Genomic DNA, 18,099 nt, shown 5'->3' with positions numbered 1-18,099 from the left:
CATTCTCTTTCGTTTTCCTTTTTGTAGTTTGCCACATAGACCTTATAATACATAGATGATCCATTATTCTCTTAAAAAAAATGTGTCAGTTCCAAAAATTAATTTTCTGACATTTCGTTTTGATTTTTTAGTAAAGAGCCAGTCCCAAACATTAATTTTTGTGCATTTGCTTTTGTGTTGTTCGTAAACAGCAATGCTGCTCAAACTTAAATTTCGTATTTTCGCGGTTTTGGTCACAATTTTTTGTTCAAATATGAACTTTTAATTTATTATAAATCCTCTGGTGCATCATAAACGTTCTAATTTTGTGTAAAATTGACAAACTACAAAAAGGAATTTGAGATCACTGACTTCCATTATGTTTTCATTTGATATTTTATTTTGGCATACCAATTATTATAAACTATTTCATAACTATTTTATCATTAATTATTTGTCTAAAATTTCCCAATTTTTTTCTTCCAATTGACCACATGTTTTTTTTTTTTCGTTGCATTTCAGGGTAGTGTTTTGTCAAAATTTACTCTAATTATTTTCAAAGATTTCGTCAACATTTGTTTGGAAGTAATTCGCAAACAAATTGAAAATGTATTGAAGGAAAAGAAAATTTCTTTATTCAACAAGTTATTGTTTACTTCCAGATTTGTTTTCAATAGGGCAATCATGAGAATCTAGATTGACACCCCTAAAGTCATGACGTCTATGTGTGTACATTAGCTGAGAAATACTTGTGTGTGTGTAGTGTGGTATGTTTTGGTTTTGTTTTCATTGGATTTTGTTGCTTTAAAGAAACGACGTCAACTTCGTCGTTCGTGAATGCTGTACAAAATGTCAATTTTGGTCAATTCAGTTGCGTACACGTCGTCGTTAACGTCGGTTATCAGCTTTTAGTGAACGCGAGAGTGAAATTTGTTCATCAAAACGTGTGCTATTGAATAAAAAAGAAGCAATCAAAAATTCCTGTTTGAATTTTGTTGTTGTGAAACAGGTCGCCCCCCTAACCCAGCGAAGCAAATTGAAATCTTGAGCTTTGGTTATAGTTGATTATAACAGTTGGATTTAATGCTGTCGCTAACCAAAAGTGAGACTTTTGTCTGAAGCTGGCTACAAAGCAAACAATCATAACATCATCGACCAGTTAAGGCAGTGACGTCGCCGTTAATGTGCCGTACAATTCGTTCGCGTATCATCAACGTGAATTTTACAAAATTTTGTGGTTATAGGAAAAAGGCGCTAAAGTTTGCAGAGAAGTTAACACAGTCATCTCATAATTAAATCAAGCGATTCTTGAGTGGTAGGAAAATTTGGATAAAATCTTGAATTAAAGAATCGCACATAGCCGCAAGTAGCCTACTGTAGCAATATGGTCGAAAAAATGGATGCAAATATGGAACAGCAGTTCGATTTAAGCCTTATAGAGGCGGTAAAAGTGAATCCGGTCATATATGATCGTTCCCACTACAATTATAAGCACTTTGTGCGTAAGGCCCAAGTTTGGAAGCAAATTTCAGAGCAATTGGGTATGCCTGGTAAGTGTTGCTTAGTTCGGGGAGGGTCTAAAAATAGTTTGTAGCCCTGTAGCAGATAAATTGTGGGTGTCGGACAAACAAACCAGAAAAAGGAGGGATGATAGTGGTGGTCAATGAATGGTGCGATGTACATTTGCAAAGGGTTAGTATATGCACAACATGAACTATTTCAAAAATAAAAATGAACGAAGATAACGGCATTAGAGAATTCTATGGCAAAGCAAAAACAATTTTTCTACCCATCACATTAATTTGCCTATCAGTCCGTTCAAACCAAGGAAACATATGAATTTTCCTCTCCCCCACTGAGAATGAACATGTTTAGATAGATGGATTTGTATGTTCATTTGTTTGTCGACTATGTGTGTGTGTGTCCGGTATTTTTCCTCCCTCCCTCATTCCACTCCCCATCAATGCTGTTTGTGGTCGTCCTCCCCCTCTTCCACTTATCGTCTGTAGTGTACTTGCTGCCTTTGTACGAATGTTCATATTTTTCAATCACGACGTTGTTTTTGTGTGGCGTCGTCGTAGTAGTACAAACGTTTCGATTATTGCTCGGCGACTAGCTTTGCTGTTATTTTTGTATTTTTCTCTTTCTGCTGTTGTTGTTTGAGTTTTTCGTATTTTGTAGTTTTTGTATTTGATATTGCTGCTTGTGTGTGTCGTTTTAGTAGTGGTTGGCTTGCTTCTTTCGTCTCTTTTGCGCTGAAGACATCGTTCGACGTCAATTACCACCGTGTACGTTGTATTCGTTTACACACACACTTGCTTACCAACAAAAACAATTGAAGAAGAAGATGTGAAAATGGCAGCAGAGGCCATCGATTCATTTACGGGGTTCGATATGAGCTCATACATATGAGAAAATGAGAGAGAATTTAAATGGAGATAGGTTCCACAGAATGCAGAATAAAGAAGAATAGAAAAAAAATAAGAAGATATTGAAGAAGAGTCTTTGTAAGTAAATTGAATGTGTCCAAATTGGAATTGTGTTCGGAGAGGGAAAAGTGTGGGGTTACTTTAAGGGCTGAACCAGATCATAAGGTAGGTATAACATTTGTAAACATGCTCTTAGGAATTTAATGTATAATATTGGTTTTCTTTCTAGACTTTGGATAAATTTCAATACGATTGTGGCTGCCATTGAAGATGATGAAATTCAAAAATATCTCAATATGGCTTATTTCGAACTTGAACATCAACGCATTGAATTGGATGAAGTTCATGTTATTTACTGCACATCTGGAGAAGTTGGTGGCAACTTTGAGGCTCATAGTGATGAGCTTTGGTCTGGCTGGACATGACACAATGAAGAGTTTATGGAAGAAGATATGGCCGGTGAAGTCATTAATCGAATACAGAAATTTATGAAAAAGGCTCAATTAATACCCCCGGATCCTGTTCTGATCTACTATGAATTAAATGCCACCGATAAGAAGAAGGCCGAAATGGAGCAAATGCAAAATGTAATGAATAATTACACTGCGACGCAAAATTCAACTTTTATCTCCAAACAAAAAACCACTTATACCAGTCGGTGGAAGGAGAAAAGTAATTTTTGGATTTTGCCAGATTAAATGCCGTTTGTCTTCTTTTTCGATTCGATTTTGAACACTTTTTTTGCAGCTCCTGTACTGTTGGAAATTTTGGAAAACAGTCGAGGGAAGAAATGTAGCCTATAAAATTATGAACAGCTGTGTAGTACATTCATACGACCAGTCCTTGATACGGATTTGCCATACAAATGTGATTAATTTTCATTTTTAACAATAACTATTTTACAAATAAGCATTTGTGTTGTTGTTTCGTATACAAAACACGAAAATTTGAAAATAAAATTGATAAACAAAAATGTTTTAAGCATTTTAAAGCACGAAAAAATAGGCAGGTATATTATTTCGCATAAATCAGTTAACATCTCTGGGTTTGAGACCCTATTTACGGAGATATATGAAGATATTCGTTTTTCGCATAAACGAATTATTACCAGGCAATAGCGCGGAATAAATACGAAATCTTTTGTTTGAGTATATTCAGACACATATTTATTCAACCCTTAGTACTAAGCATAAATATAACGTTGGCAAGAAATAATTGAGAAAAATTCGTTTCAAGCTTTGTATAATTAGTTCGCACAAAAAAGTGAAAATCGTATATTTTCGATCTTATAGCTCTTTCACATTAGCATCTAAAAGTAGATTTCAAATTCTATCTTTATATAATGTGTATGAGATATTAAATTTTTTCAATAGCAAAAAAACACTACAAGAGGAAGGTCCCATTCAAACTTGAAACTTGCAATTTAGTGAAAAAACTAATTGGAGAAGTTGCTACTAATTAGGGTAGTTATTTAAAGTATGTCCAATTACATACTGTGAAATTCATATTCAATTTTTTTTCACTTTTGTGTGCCTAGCCCTATTACATATATATTTTTTTGTTCTCCATGTTCCACAAAATGTTTGTTATGAAGAGCATAAAAAAAAAATACGCGATTAGTTCGATCGAACCAAATGGTTTGCAGCAAAAACAATGGAAGATGAAGATGGGAAAATGGCAGCAGAGGGTATCAAACCATTGACGGCGTTCGATGCAAACGTGTCGTTTATGATTTTTTGTTCCACAAATTAAACTAAGAATAAAAAGAAATTTATATCAGGGAATGACGTAGAACAATCGGTCAAAAGTTTATCATTATTATTTACACAAAATTTAACATCATTTGTGAGTTTTTAACAAAAAATATTGCAAATTAAAAATGAACGAACGTGTATGTATCGAACACCGTAAATGCAACTTTTGGTATGACGTCGCCCATTTTCCCGTCTTCATCTTCCATTGTTTTTGGTTTGCAGCGAACACCGTAAATGAACCATTTGGCATGAAGTTGCCCATTCTCCCGTCTTCATCATCTATTGTTTTTGCTACAATGATTGTTTTTATTTTTGTTTTCTTGGTTTTTGCAACTTGCTATTGTACGAGGGATCGAATAATAAGTTTCAGTTGTACTACATATGTCCATATCATTGTCAGTTTGCTACAGTGCTGCCGCTACTACTTCAATCGAAGTATTTTGCTTCATTTTCACAAATTTTACTTCGTCACTCCTTCTTCCAAAAATCTGCTTCACTTTTTGTTCTGCTTAAAATTTTTAAATTTTTCCCCATATTACCTAATTGTTTTTCCTATTCCTTTAATTACGATGAACATAGCGGTTTTAATCATTGAATTATTAACCGATGTGGACCAATTTTTGCACAGTTGTTAGAGACCATATACTTACACCATGTACCAAATTTCAGCCGGATCGGATGAAATTTGGTTCTCTTAGAGGCTCCGCAAGCCAAATCGGGGGATCAGTTTATATGGGGGCTATATATAATTATGGACCGATGTGGACCAATTTTTGCATGGTTATTAGAGATCATATGCTGAAGCCATGTACCAAATTTCAGCTGGATCGGATGAAATTTGCTTCTCTTAGAGTCCCCGCAAGCGAAATTTGGGGATCCGTTTATATGGGGGCTATACGTAAAAGTGGACCGATATGGCCCGTTTGCAATACCATCAGACCTACATCAATAACAACTACTTGTGCCAAGTTTCAAGTTGATAGCTTGTTTCGTTCGGAAGTTAGCGTGATTTCAACAGACGGACGGATGGACGGATGGACGGACGGATGGACGGACATGCTCAGATCGACTCAGAATTTCACCACGACCCAGAATATATATACTTTATGGGGTCTTAGAGCAATATTTCGATGTGTTACAAACGGAATGACAAAGTTAATATACCCCCCATCCTATGGTGGGTATAATAAAATGAATTCTATTGTTTTGCTTTCAAAAATGTATGCTACTTCAATTTTATTCAATCTACTCCACTTTTTTCCAAAATCTACTTCACTCAATTTTTCACTAGCGTCAGCACTGGTTTGCTAGTTTGTTGGACCCATTTCATTAATAAATAAATCTATTAGACAAAGTTAACAAAGCGATTATCGTGAACAAATACAGAATTCCACAACTGGGTTAGTTAAATTGGCTTAAATCTACTTTAGTACAAGTGGTCCGATTGGTCCAATAGACTTTTCGATTATAAGCACAAAATGTAATATACCACTTTTTGGCGGAAAGACCTATTTTCGGAATTACGGGCCCCTAAAGTTTTCATTATCACGTATATTGGATTTAGTAATCATCGCACATAATCATCCTAAAAGTAAAATATTTCGAATAACATGGACCCGGAGAGGTACTGGGTTCGTGTTAGCCCACTTTGGACTCTGTCCATAGGAGAAAGTCACAAACCCCGGCCGAAGGCCTGCCACCTGTCCCCTTTGAGTTCGCGTTAGCCCCCTTTGGACTCTGTCCATAGGAGAAAGTTTCAAAGCCCGGCCGAAGGCCGGCTACCTATCCCCTTTGGGTTCGCGTTAGCCCACTTTGGACCCTGTCCACTTTGAGTTCGCGTTAGCCCCCTTTGGACTCTGTCCATAGGAGAAAGTTTCAAACCCCGGCCGAAGGCCGGCTACCTATCCCCTTTGGGTTCGCGTTAGCCCACTTTGGACCCTGTCCATAGGAGAAAGTCTCAAAACCCGGCCGATGGCCGGCCTCGTAAACCCAATTTTTAAGGGTCGGTATCTCGAAAACTACGCTCTTCCGACAAATTGTTTACTTCATATTTTCTGTTTAAAATGTACTATTTTTACAAAATATGCAAAAAAACGGAATTTTATAGATTTCATGTAAAATTGCTGCCAGAATTAACAAAAATATAAAGGAAAAATACCAATTTTCAGATGTCGATATCTCGAAAACTAGGCTTTTCAGACATTTTGATACTCTCCACCATAGGATGGAGTTATATTAACTTTGTCATTCCGTTTGTAACACATCGAAATATTGCTCTAAGACCACATATGGTATATATATTCTGGGTCGTGGTGAAATTCTGAGTCGATCTGAGCATGTCCGTCCATCCGTCTGTTGAAATCACGCTACCTTCCGAACGAAACAAGCTATCGACTTGAAACTTGGCACAAGTAGTTGTTATTGATGTAGGTCGCATGTTATTGCAAATGGGCCATATCGGTCCACTTTTACGTTTAGCCCCCATATAAACGGACCCCCAAATTTGGCTTGCAGACCCTCTAAGAGAAGCAAATTTCATCCGATCCGGCTGAAATTTGGTACATGGTGTTAGTATATGGTCTCTAACAACCATTGGTCCGCATCGGTCCATAATTATATATAGCCCCCATATAAACCGATCCCCCGATTTGGCTTTTGGAGCCTCTAAGAGAAGCAAATTTCATCCGATCCGGCTGAAATTTGGTACATGGTGTTAGTATATGGTCTCTAATGACCATGCAAAAATTGGTCAACATGGGTCCATAATTATATATAGCCGCCATATAAACCGATCACCAGATTTGACCTCCGGAGCCTCTTGGAAGACCAAAATTCATCTGATTCAGTTGATGTTTGGTACGTGGTGTTAATATATGGCTTCAAACACCCATGCAAAAATTGGTCGAAATTGGTCCATAATTATATATAGGCCCCATATAAACCGATCACCAGATTTGACCTCCGGAGCCTCTTAGAAGACCAAAATTCATCTGATTCAGTTGATATTTGGTACGTGGTGTTAATATATGGCTTCAAACACCCATGCAAAAATTGGTCGGAATTGGTCGGAATTGGTCCATAATTATATATAGGCCCCATATAAACCGATCCAACAAATTTGACCTCCGGAGCCGCTTGGAAGAGCAAAATTCATCCGATTCGTTTGAAATTTGGTACGTGATGTTAGTATATTGTCTCCAACAACCATGCAGGTGCCTTATGGAGAGCAAAATGCATCCGATCTGGTTGAAATTTGGTACGTGGTAGTAGTATATGATATTTAACAACCATGCTAAAAGTGGTCCATATCAGTCCATAATCACATATAGCCCCCATATAAACCGATCCCGAGATTTGGTTTTGGAGCCTCTTGGAGAGGCAATTTTCATCCAAGTCAGTTGAAATTTGGTACATTGTGCTAGTATATGGCCGTTAACAAACATGCCGAACTAGGTCCATATCGGTCTATAGTTATATAGAGCCCTCAGATAAATCGATCCCCAATCACACAAACATTGGTCCATATCAAGTTCATAATTGTATATAGCCCCCCCCACATAAGCGACCCCCATATTTCAATTCTGGCTCTCTACGATTCGTGCAAAAAGTCCATATCGATTCGTAATTATTTGTAGACTTACCTATACATAACTTTTTTGTCTATTATATCCCTGTAGGAAATTGAGGTGACTTTAAGTTAATAAATTGTTAGTCATAACTGAGTCACAGGTGACTCAAATCCTAACTCATTTCCCATGTAAAATCCTATTCAGTTTTAACACGTGTTGTCATTGGAACGAGTCAGTCCTCACTCAAACCTGCATAAGCTTCAGCTAACCAAAAGTTATCTCAAAGTGAGTTAGCTTTAGGCTGATAATATATGAGCATACTATGAGTTAGCTCTTAACTGATTAGTTTATGGTGAGCTCTTTGTGGATAATAAAAAATTTTGTTTTTGTTTTATTATTTTTGATTGATTTTATTTCGAATTAATTAAAAAATAATAATAATTCAGATTTTTTAAAATTATTTTACAGTAAATAAAATATAACGTAAGTAAAAATTCGGATAATATTAGTTGAGTTCATCTTGTCTTGAGTTTGAGTGTTGTGTTAATTTTCTCGTTTAACTCAGAGGGAGTTGTACCTACTTTTGTAATGACGCACACTGAATGGAAGTGGCATTCGTCAGGGAGGTCCAAAAGGCTTAAGTGTATTTCCCAATATCTTCGTCCTCAAACAGCCATTTAACACTTTTATTCGAAGTTTCCATTTATTCCTTCACTGATAATGATGGGTTCTAGTGGAAATAAGGAAAGTTTAATTATTAAATTGCGTTTGAATTATGCATTTCTATGCTACTTACCGCTAACCGTGACAAAAAATTACAAAAGTTCTCTGAAAATAGAAGCTAAATTGAAACAAATATAAAAAGCCAAATCCAAATTGATAGTTATAGAAGCCAATACGTATTTTTTGTTTGTTTATTTGAATTGTTTCCATGACTCTACTTCACTTAAATATGCATCAGCTTAGAGTGAGTAAAAAGGTAACTCATTGCTGATCGAGAAAAAGTGAGTTTGGGAAAAATTCACCTGACTCAAGACTGCATAAATAATGAGTTAGCTTAAAGTCGCCTCAACTTAGTTAGTAAAAAGTTAGTTTGATTTTGAGTGAGTTCGAGATATTCCTACAGGGATACCACGTATGGACTAACTCACAATTTAGAAAACGATGTTAAGAAGTTTTAAGATACCACAACCCAAATAATTCGATTGTGGATGACATTCTTTCGTAGATGTTTCTACGCAATCCATGGTGGAGGGTACATAAGATTCGGCCTGGCGGAACTTACGGCCGTATATACTTGTTTGTATTAATTAATTTAAAAAAAAAAGTAAAAATGGTTTTACATTTTTCCATCAAAGATTTGATAAAAATGTCGTCATACATATGCAATGAAACCTCGCAGAACGCCTATTTTGTCCATATTTGGGAGATGTCCGCATATGAGAGGTTAATTTTAATGTTATAATATAGCAAACATCTCACGAAAGCTGCCCACTTTTGAGAGGTGCGGATGCATTTCAGAGTTTCCAAGTTTTAGAGGTTTCACTGTATTTATGAACTTTTAATTTAGTTTTGGTGGACAAACAAACCATAAACCTATAAATGTGAAAATTTCGAAAAAGTCTGATGTCGATTATTCCGATGTGATCCATGAGGGGCGAACTCTCGTGGAGATTTAAGTAACGGCCATAGAACTAATTTCGGCAAATCGGACTTATAATACACCGTGTAGGTCTAGTTTGTTCCATGAAATGGTACGATAATAGTATTGCATCGTGCTGGAACGAACAATTTCCAATGAACGACCGGCCCTTGTTCCGCCATTTCTCTCCTACAGTTCCATCGTTTTCTAATTTAATATCTCATTACACATTCGTCAACTGTTCGATACATTCAGAGATGTATAGTCGGATATTGATATTTCGATGTGTTAGAAGACACATTTTTCTGATACAAACACTTTATGACCAAAAATTGATTAACTTTTCATTAAAAGCATTTTGTCCTTGAATTTAGATTATGCGAATTTTAAGAGGATTCCGCTGGGGCCCTTAAAATTATGATAGGTTTCCTTGTAACAACTACGCAAAACCTAAATTTAAAATTAAATTATATCATTAATATATCCTTAATCAAATACAAAATAAAAAAAAACAAAAAATCTTTGGTTTTTTCACTTATTCACGATAATTAATAATTAATAACTTTTATGGAACTATTCAATACGCGGGCCTATTACAAGAAAATAAACTTATTTATTAATGGATAGCACTAAGATGACATTGGAATAGAGGGGAATTGGCTAAATAAGAATATTTCGAATGTATGTCAAGTTTAATATAAAATTCGGTTAGAATCCCAAATATATAATATATTCTGTCGAAAGAACGATATAACCTTCTCATCTAGATCCAAATAATTTGGGACTCGGTGGGAGGCTCATGGAAAATATTTCTATAACCGAAATCGTTATCGTTTTTTCTAACCAAAACTAAGCAAAATAGTAGACTAGCTATGATCTCAATTTCTGTCCTAACCCATTCATATATTCATAATCGAAATTTCTGAAGAAATAGAGGGAGGTCCTATACCATGAGAAATAAGGATTTCAGTTATTTAAGTAACTCCCATCACATCACCGAATGATTCGTTAAATATATTCATACAAATACCATTTTTTATATTATTTAATGCCGAAAATTTATTTCATTTTTATAGAACAAAAATGTACAAAACGCTGGAAAAGTTTACGTGACAAATTTGCCAGAGAAATGAAATTAAGTACAGAATCACGATGGCGTTATTTTAAACAAATGAGTTTTCTCGTAGAATCGATAAGGTAAGAATTGCAAAGAAATTAAATTTTTCAGCAGAAAATAATTTTCACACTTCATTTCTATTACAGACAATATCGTGAATCACTGCTGGGGAAATGTGGTCCATTGCCAGCGACAACACAAACTAATCAGGTGACACAAGTCGATCCAAATCAACAACAACAACAACAGACTCAACAGCAACATGTTGTCGATACAATATTTCCCCTTAACGGTGCTGCAACATCATCAAATCAGACTTTACACAATCATCATGGTGAGTATTTACTTTTAGCACGTATTTAGGATCTATGAAATAACTCCCATTGAAATAAGACCCAAGGGGCCAATTATTGCAACAAAATTAATTGTTGCCAATTGAAATCATGAACAAGGGAAATAAAATACCGATATATCCATTAGACTTGTTGTTGCCTCATGGCATTGTTTGATTATTCACCATGAGAACTTGTAAATTGTTCTAGAGTTTTTTCAAACATCCCCTAAATTTTTAGGAATGTAAATAGATAAAAATGCCTTTCCAAATTTTGAGAAAAAAATCCTGTAGTGATACAGGTACACTAGATAGGGTCGCAAAAAAAAAGTTGATGCGGTCACTCCCAGTTTTGTAGCATATTCGAAGACAATTTCAGATCACCAAACCTTTTTTTTCGTGCACCCTACGACCCCCCGAAATACAATTTATTGTGCTGTGTCGTCATTTGAAGTCCGATCGAAAAGAAACGCATATCGTTGTTCGTGGTTGATCAGGGGCTATATTGCGTGCATTGGTCATTTTTGACTCCGACGTCAAATTTGATTTTTAATGATGCCCATTTCTAATATCCATTAAAAATATCTTAAAAAAATATGAAGCATTTGCTTTTGAAGTATTTACTTATATTCATAAACAAAAAAGTTACAGGGAAAAAGTTACAGAGTTACAGAGAAAGTTAAAAAGCCAATAGGTCACCCTACACACCACCAAATAGTTTTTGCTGTGTTGTCATGATGTCCGATCGAAACCACATGCACATCGTTATTCACATCTTCGAAATTAATTTATAAGGCATTTAGAACACAAAACCTGTTTATCTGTAAATTTCTAACGGTACCTTCGTATACATACTCGTTGTTTGCACTACGGCATTTTCTGCGTTATGCAAAGTGCATGTGGTTTTGCTAGAACAATTTGAGAGCCTACTGTTTTAAATTCTAACAATCACTTTCGCTTTCGGAGGGTCGTAGGGTGCACGGAAAAAAAGTTTTGGTGTTCTGAAATTGTCTTCGAATATGCTACAAAACTGGGGGGTGACCGCATCAACTTTTTTTCCTTTAGGCAGTGACCCTATCTAAGGTACACACAGTATCTAAATCAATTTATAAAGTTTTTAAATCGATTTAATTAAAATATATAATAAATATTACTCCTAAAAATCCCCCCTAAATTTGAGTAAGATCGGTTTATAATAATTAAAAAGATACTGAGATCGGTCCACATTAATCAAAAGTAGAGTTTATAGAATATATAAGTCAAGAATATAAAAGTCAAAATCAAATTAAAAAATTTTTGAATTGATGAGGCAAAATCTATATCCCCATAATTAAAAATAGATTTGTTTCCTCGGGAGCGACTGGCCAACGGAAAAAACAGACTTTCCCCAAATAATAAAAAGTGTTAGAGCATGTTTCTGTATGTCGAACGAGCTCTAAGGATCGATTGAAATGGAGACAAATAGCTGAATTTATAACCAAAAATCACCCGTTTATATGCATTTCAGCCGATCGAAAGAGTTCGTTCGACATATAGAAACAGGCTGTTACTTTCCACATTTGGAAAGTCTGATTTCAAAAAATTTTAATAGGCAAAAATCATATTTTCTAATATTAAAAAATATCATATTTTTATTACTTTGGAAAATTACATTTTCCAATATTAAAACAAAAAAATAATTTTTGGCTCTAATTACAATCCCTCATTGTTTCGTGGGCCTGAACCTATTTGGATAATATTTTGCAGGTTTGATTGATACCACAGAACGTTGCCTTGTGCTAAATTTGTGTAAGATAGGTTTATAAAAGATTTGGATGATATTTGGCAGGTTTAGTTGGTTACCTTTTACTAAATTTGAGTAAGATCGATTAATAAATAAAGTTACTATGACCAAATTTTGGAAAATCGGGCGAAAAATATATATGGGAGCTATATCTAAATCTGACCCGATTTCGATGAAATTATGAACATATAGTTGGTACTAAAGAACACTAGATCTAGCCAAGTTTGAGTAAGATCGGGTGATAAATAAGGGTTTTATTGCCAAATTTGGGAAAATTCAACAGCGATCGTCGTTGTGCCAAAAAAGACACCGTGTACCAAATTTCATCGATATCGGTTAATAAATGGGACCGGAAACCTGCGAACAACAAATACATGGACGGACGGACACCATGGGCTAGATCGATGCAGTAGGTGATTCTCTGAGGTCTAAAATCAATATTTCTGGTGGGCACATTTTTTTTTTTTTTTTTTTGGAAGATCAAAGTTATTATACCCTGACCCCTGTATGGTTTAGTTTTTGTAATTAATCATTGAAACAGTTGACAAATTAATTATTGAAATTTCTTCAATCCTGTGAATGACAGTAGCAAACTATTAACTATTAATTAAAAATAAATTGATACAACTAAAAAATGAATTGTTACAATTTATTTTTGTAATTGATTTTTGTTTTAATTAAGAAATTAATTGAATCGATTATTTTTTTTAATAGAAAATTATTCAAATTTAAAATAAAATAAAATAAAATAAAATAAAATAAAACAAGTATATACGGCCGTAAGTTCGGCCAGGCCAATTATATTTTGACAAAATTTCCTAAAGACATAAAATGTTGACAAAATTTTCTACACAAATAAAATTTTGACAAAATTTTCTATGGCAATAAAATTTTGGTAGATTATTTTGGGCTCGAGTAGCAATCGTGATTTTTCTGTGATTGGGGTTTGGTTTATTTGGAGGCTATATATAATATAGATCGATACGGACAAATTTTGGTGTGGTTGTTATCGGCCATACACTAGCGAAATGTACCAAATTTCAACCGGATCGGATGAATTTTGCTCCTCCAAGAGGCTCCGGAGGTCAAATCTGGGGATCAGTTTTTATAAGGGCTATATATAATTATAGCCCTTATATACCACCGTGGTGCAATGGTTAGCATGCCCGCATTGCATACACAAGGTCGTGGGTTCGATTCCTGCTTCGACCGAACTCCAAAAAGTTTTTCAGTGGTGGATTATCACACCTCAGTAATGCTGGTGACATTTCTGAGGGTTTCAAAGCTTCTCTCAGTGGTTTCACTGCAATGTGGAACGCCGTTCGGACTCGGCTATAAAAAGGAGGTCCCTTGTCATTGAGCTTAACATGGAATCGGGCAGCACTCAGTGATAAGAGAGAAGTTCACCAATGTGGTATCACAATGGACTGAATAGTCTATATGAGCCTGATACATCGGGCTGCCACCTAACCTAACCTAACCTATATAATTATGGACCGATATGGACCAATTTTTGCATGGTTGTTAGAGACTATATACCAACAGCATGTTACAAATTTCAACAGGATCGGATGAAATTTGCTTCCCTTAGAGGCTCTGCAAGCCAATTCTGGGTATCGGATTATATGGGGGCTATATATAATTATGGACCAATATGAACCAATTTTTGCATGGTTATTAGAGACCATATACCAACATCATGTACCAAATTTCAGCCGGATCGGATGAAATTTGCTTCTCTTTGAGGCTCCGTAAGCCAAATTTGGGGATCGGTTTATATGGGGGCTATATATAATTATGGACCGATGTGGACCAATTTTTGCATGGTTGTTAGAGACTATATACCAACATCATGTACCAAATTTCAGCCGGATCGGATGAAATATGCTTCTCTTACAGGCTCCACAAGCCAAATCTGGGGGTCCGTTTATATGGGGACAATACGTAAAAGTGAACCGATATGGCCCATTTGCAATACCATCAGACCTACATCAATAACAACTACTTGTGCAAAGTTTCAAGTCGATAGCTTGTTTCGTTCGGAAGTTAGCGTGATTTCAACAGACGGACGGACATGCTTAAATCGACTCAGAATTTCACCACGACCCAGAATATAAATACTTTATGGGGTCTTAGAGTAATATTTCGATGTGTTAGGTTAGGTTAGGAGGATATAATAATTGAATTAAATTTGAATAAGTAAAATTTTGGGATATTTTTTTCAGTGCATTTGTATTGCTTTCGAGATTATTGACATAAAAAAGTGATTTGATCGATGTGGGGTCTAAAAAGACATTACATTTACAATATCACCTTTAACAGAAAATTTTTATGGGATTACGTCATAGATTTTCATTCATTTCATATTTCGTATTATTATTAATATATTTTTCTTTTATTTAATTTAGTTGAAATAACCGTGACTGGCGATAATCAACTAACAGCCACCACAACACCAGCCTCTGGAAAAGATCCTAAACAAACATTTTACTATGAATTACCAATGAAACGTGAACGTACTGAAGATGAAATATTTCATGAAAGTATGCTGAATAGCCTTAAATTCAAACAAACTTCTCAGGGCGTTAGTGCCGAAGATCAATCATTTGGTGTGGTCGTTACAGATATGTTAAATACATTGGGCGTAAGACAAAAAGCCGAGGCCAAAGTTCATATAATAAAATATTTAACCGATATGCAGTTGCTGGCTCAACACAATAAATACTAAATGGAAATAGAAATTATAATTTCTGAAAAAAATGAAAAAAACAAAAACTTTATTTGTATCTATATATTAATTGAATATAAGGTTTTATTATTTGTTGGAATTTCTATTGAATATCAATTAAGTTTCTTCTATGAAAGAAAATCATTCAATATTTTTTTTAAAGTTTTTTTTTTTTTTTTGACTTATTGAAGAACATATTATCGAGTTTACGAAATCATTAGAAGAAGGAACAAATAATGATTTTTTTAACAGTTTTTCTGACTCAGTGATTTTTTTCGTTTTGCTGGAAACGAAAAAAAAAAAATATATTCAAATATCATTGTGAAGTTAAATATAAAATTATGGGCATAAATACCTATGAAATTGAAAAGAAAATGTAAGACCAAAAATTTTAATTTATTATACAATATTTCGTTTGGCAACGAATAATTATTTAAAATATCCCCGTCGTATTTTCCATGATTTTCAAATTCAATTAATTGGCTTTTTTTTAATTTTCATTTCATGATATTACCGAAACAAGGGGGATGTTATTATTGCTGTCATTTTTATATTCTTGTTGTAATTTTCTTTTTAGCTAAACTCACAAAAATTATTGTAGGTACATGGTTTCATGCCCATTTTAAAAAAATATTATGAAAAGTTTTTTTGTATACAATTTCCTTAGAAATGTAGATTTAAAGTTTGCTTTGTATTTTTTATTACATACAATATATTATGGTTTAGCCATACATCTTTAATACTTCTTTCCCCCCTTATTTAATCTAATAAATGTATTAGGTGCAATTTATATATTTTAAATATAATCACTTAAAACTGTTGTTATTATCATTAATACATATTAGAAATATGCATAGTTTCTTTAGATGTAGTCATCTTTCATTTGTTTTATATTTCAAAGAAATTATTGATTGAAATGAGTTACAAGAAATCAGTAACAACTTTCCGAGAAATCGAACAATTCTGACAAAAGAATCATACAAAACCCCTAATAATAATGTTTGTAAAATACCATACAGTAAATGTCTTAAATTTACAAAAGAAAAAATTTGTTTTGTTGTTATATTTGCGAAACATTTTTCCACAGGTAAAAGCCATGGAGGGGATGGAGGATCTGGTCATATCATCAACTCTTAAGTTAATCTAAATAGAAAATAAAAAATATTAATGCTGAGATTTTCTAATTGACCGCGGCTATTTTGTGGACATAGTAATGATTTCAGCTAGATTTTATTTTCGTCTCAATGATGTGGGGTTTCCTTCTGTACGAACAAAGTGGGACACAATGGTTTTTTTTTTTTTATCGAACGGTCCCATCGCCCACTTTCCCGCCCCTTCCGACCGTGAGGGCCTCGTCCCCATGACGTAGGGACAGCGTACACACCATGATCCGGACCATGGCGGGGTGGAGGCAGAGGGATTTGACCAGCTACAGAGAAGGAGGGCCTTTTCGGAAACGCAGTGTTGCGCTGCAACTGCTGCGCATCACATTCATAATTGCAACATCCGGCAACACTGTAATCGTCATATGTTCTAAAATGCAACAATGTAGCATATGTTGCGCAAACGTAATAAAAAACACGCAGTATAAAAATGGCTGATGCAGAGAACGAGTAAGTATTAAAATTTTCAATTTAGTTTTTTTTTTAATTATTATATGTTTATAATGTTTTTATTATATTTTCATAATTTTTTAGGGTAGAGGTTGATTCCAAGACAACTAAATTAATAGTAAGAGCACGTTTGGATATGGAGGGCGACTTTGCGTCAGGTCGAAAAAAAATCTGTGTTATGGAGCAAAGTGGTCGACAAAATTAAGGAAAATAAACCTGATTTCACGCTCACGAAGGAGCAGACAAATAGGAAATTTATAAATATGCAAAGATAATGATTGACGACTTCAAAGTATCCCAAAACTTTTGGAATTCTTCGTATCGTCTTGCAAACTTGTTGCAGTATTAAATTTCGCTTTTTATACTTTAGATATCTTTTTTTCTGTAAATAACATAGATTTGACCCATTTGAAGAGTCATCTAATTCACACATAAAATGTATTATATACTTTTCCATTTGTGGTGTTTTTGCGTTCTAAATTGCAAACAAAATATGCAACAAAAAAGCAGCTGCAACAGCTGATCGGCAACAGCTGCGCAATAAAATCAATGTTGCGCAGCAGTTGCAGCGCAACACTGCGTTTCCGAAAAGGCCCGGACTCATCAGCCGGGTATATTAAAACACAAGACCAAATATGCTAAAATTCTAGACTTCATCATATCAATACTAAGGTTAGTGTCAACTAGATGATAGATTGAATTAAAAATAATGCACATCCTACGAATAGGCTCCACAGAAGCATAATTCGAACGTTGAAAATCAATGTAAAGAAACTGGTAATTCCTAGATGCCCTAAAAGGAACATTTATCCTAATCCTAGATATCAATTCCGAACATGGAATATCCCCACTAACTAACCTATACATCATCATGGTGCTCAACATCGTCCGTCGGCTCCTAAAAGTAGGCAAATTAATCAGCCTCAATCTAGAAGTGTACGAAGGAAGAACAAAGTCACTGTTCCAATGAAGATGTCTCAAAGCGAACAACAAGAATTGCTTCTGAACCGATTCTACCCTATCAATGTAAACTTCATACTGAGGATCCCACACGATAGAACCATACTCTAGAATGGGTCTAACAAGGGCAGTAAAAAACCTCTTTGTAACATAAGGGTCCGAAAACTTCTTCGCCCAACGCTTTATGAACCCCA

The 18,099-nt window shown here is 34.8% G+C and overlaps 1 protein-coding gene and 1 long non-coding RNA gene across 2 annotated transcripts; both read left to right on the top strand.

The window, feature by feature from the left end:
- The first annotated feature begins 834 nt into the window (after positions 1-834).
- Positions 835-16,380, top strand: LOC142238803 (transcription factor Adf-1-like). The gene is made up of 4 exons (XM_075310525.1): positions 835-1,529; positions 10,450-10,570; positions 10,637-10,824; positions 15,013-16,380. Exons 1-4 carry the CDS (start codon positions 1,364-1,366, stop codon positions 15,330-15,332), a joined length of 795 nt encoding a protein of 264 aa, XP_075166640.1. The 5' UTR covers positions 835-1,363; the 3' UTR covers positions 15,333-16,380.
- A 251-nt stretch (positions 16,381-16,631) lies between these two features.
- LOC142238802 (uncharacterized) lies at positions 16,632-17,401 on the top strand. The gene is made up of 2 exons (XR_012722821.1): positions 16,632-16,945; positions 17,030-17,401. It is a non-coding gene; the product is annotated as an uncharacterized LOC142238802 (long non-coding RNA).
- Positions 17,402-18,099: the final 698 nt, after the last annotated feature.

Source organism: Haematobia irritans, chromosome 5, assembly GCF_050003625.1.
Source record: "Haematobia irritans isolate KBUSLIRL chromosome 5, ASM5000362v1, whole genome shotgun sequence".
NCBI classification, from domain to species: domain Eukaryota; kingdom Metazoa; phylum Arthropoda; class Insecta; order Diptera; family Muscidae; genus Haematobia; species Haematobia irritans.
Note: the sequence above shows the minus strand (reverse complement) of the source record. Positions and strands in the feature narration are given on the sequence as shown.

Coding starts and splice junctions, on each gene's coding strand:
- LOC142238803 (XM_075310525.1), top strand. CDS start 1,364: ATGGTCGAAAAAATGGATGCAAATATGGAACAGCAGTTCGATTTAAGC. Junction 1,530..10,449: donor AGAGCAATTGGGTATGCCTG/GTAAGTGTTGCT, acceptor TCATTTTTATAG/AACAAAAATGTACAAAACGC. Junction 10,571..10,636: donor TTTCTCGTAGAATCGATAAG/GTAAGAATTGCA, acceptor TTTCTATTACAG/ACAATATCGTGAATCACTGC.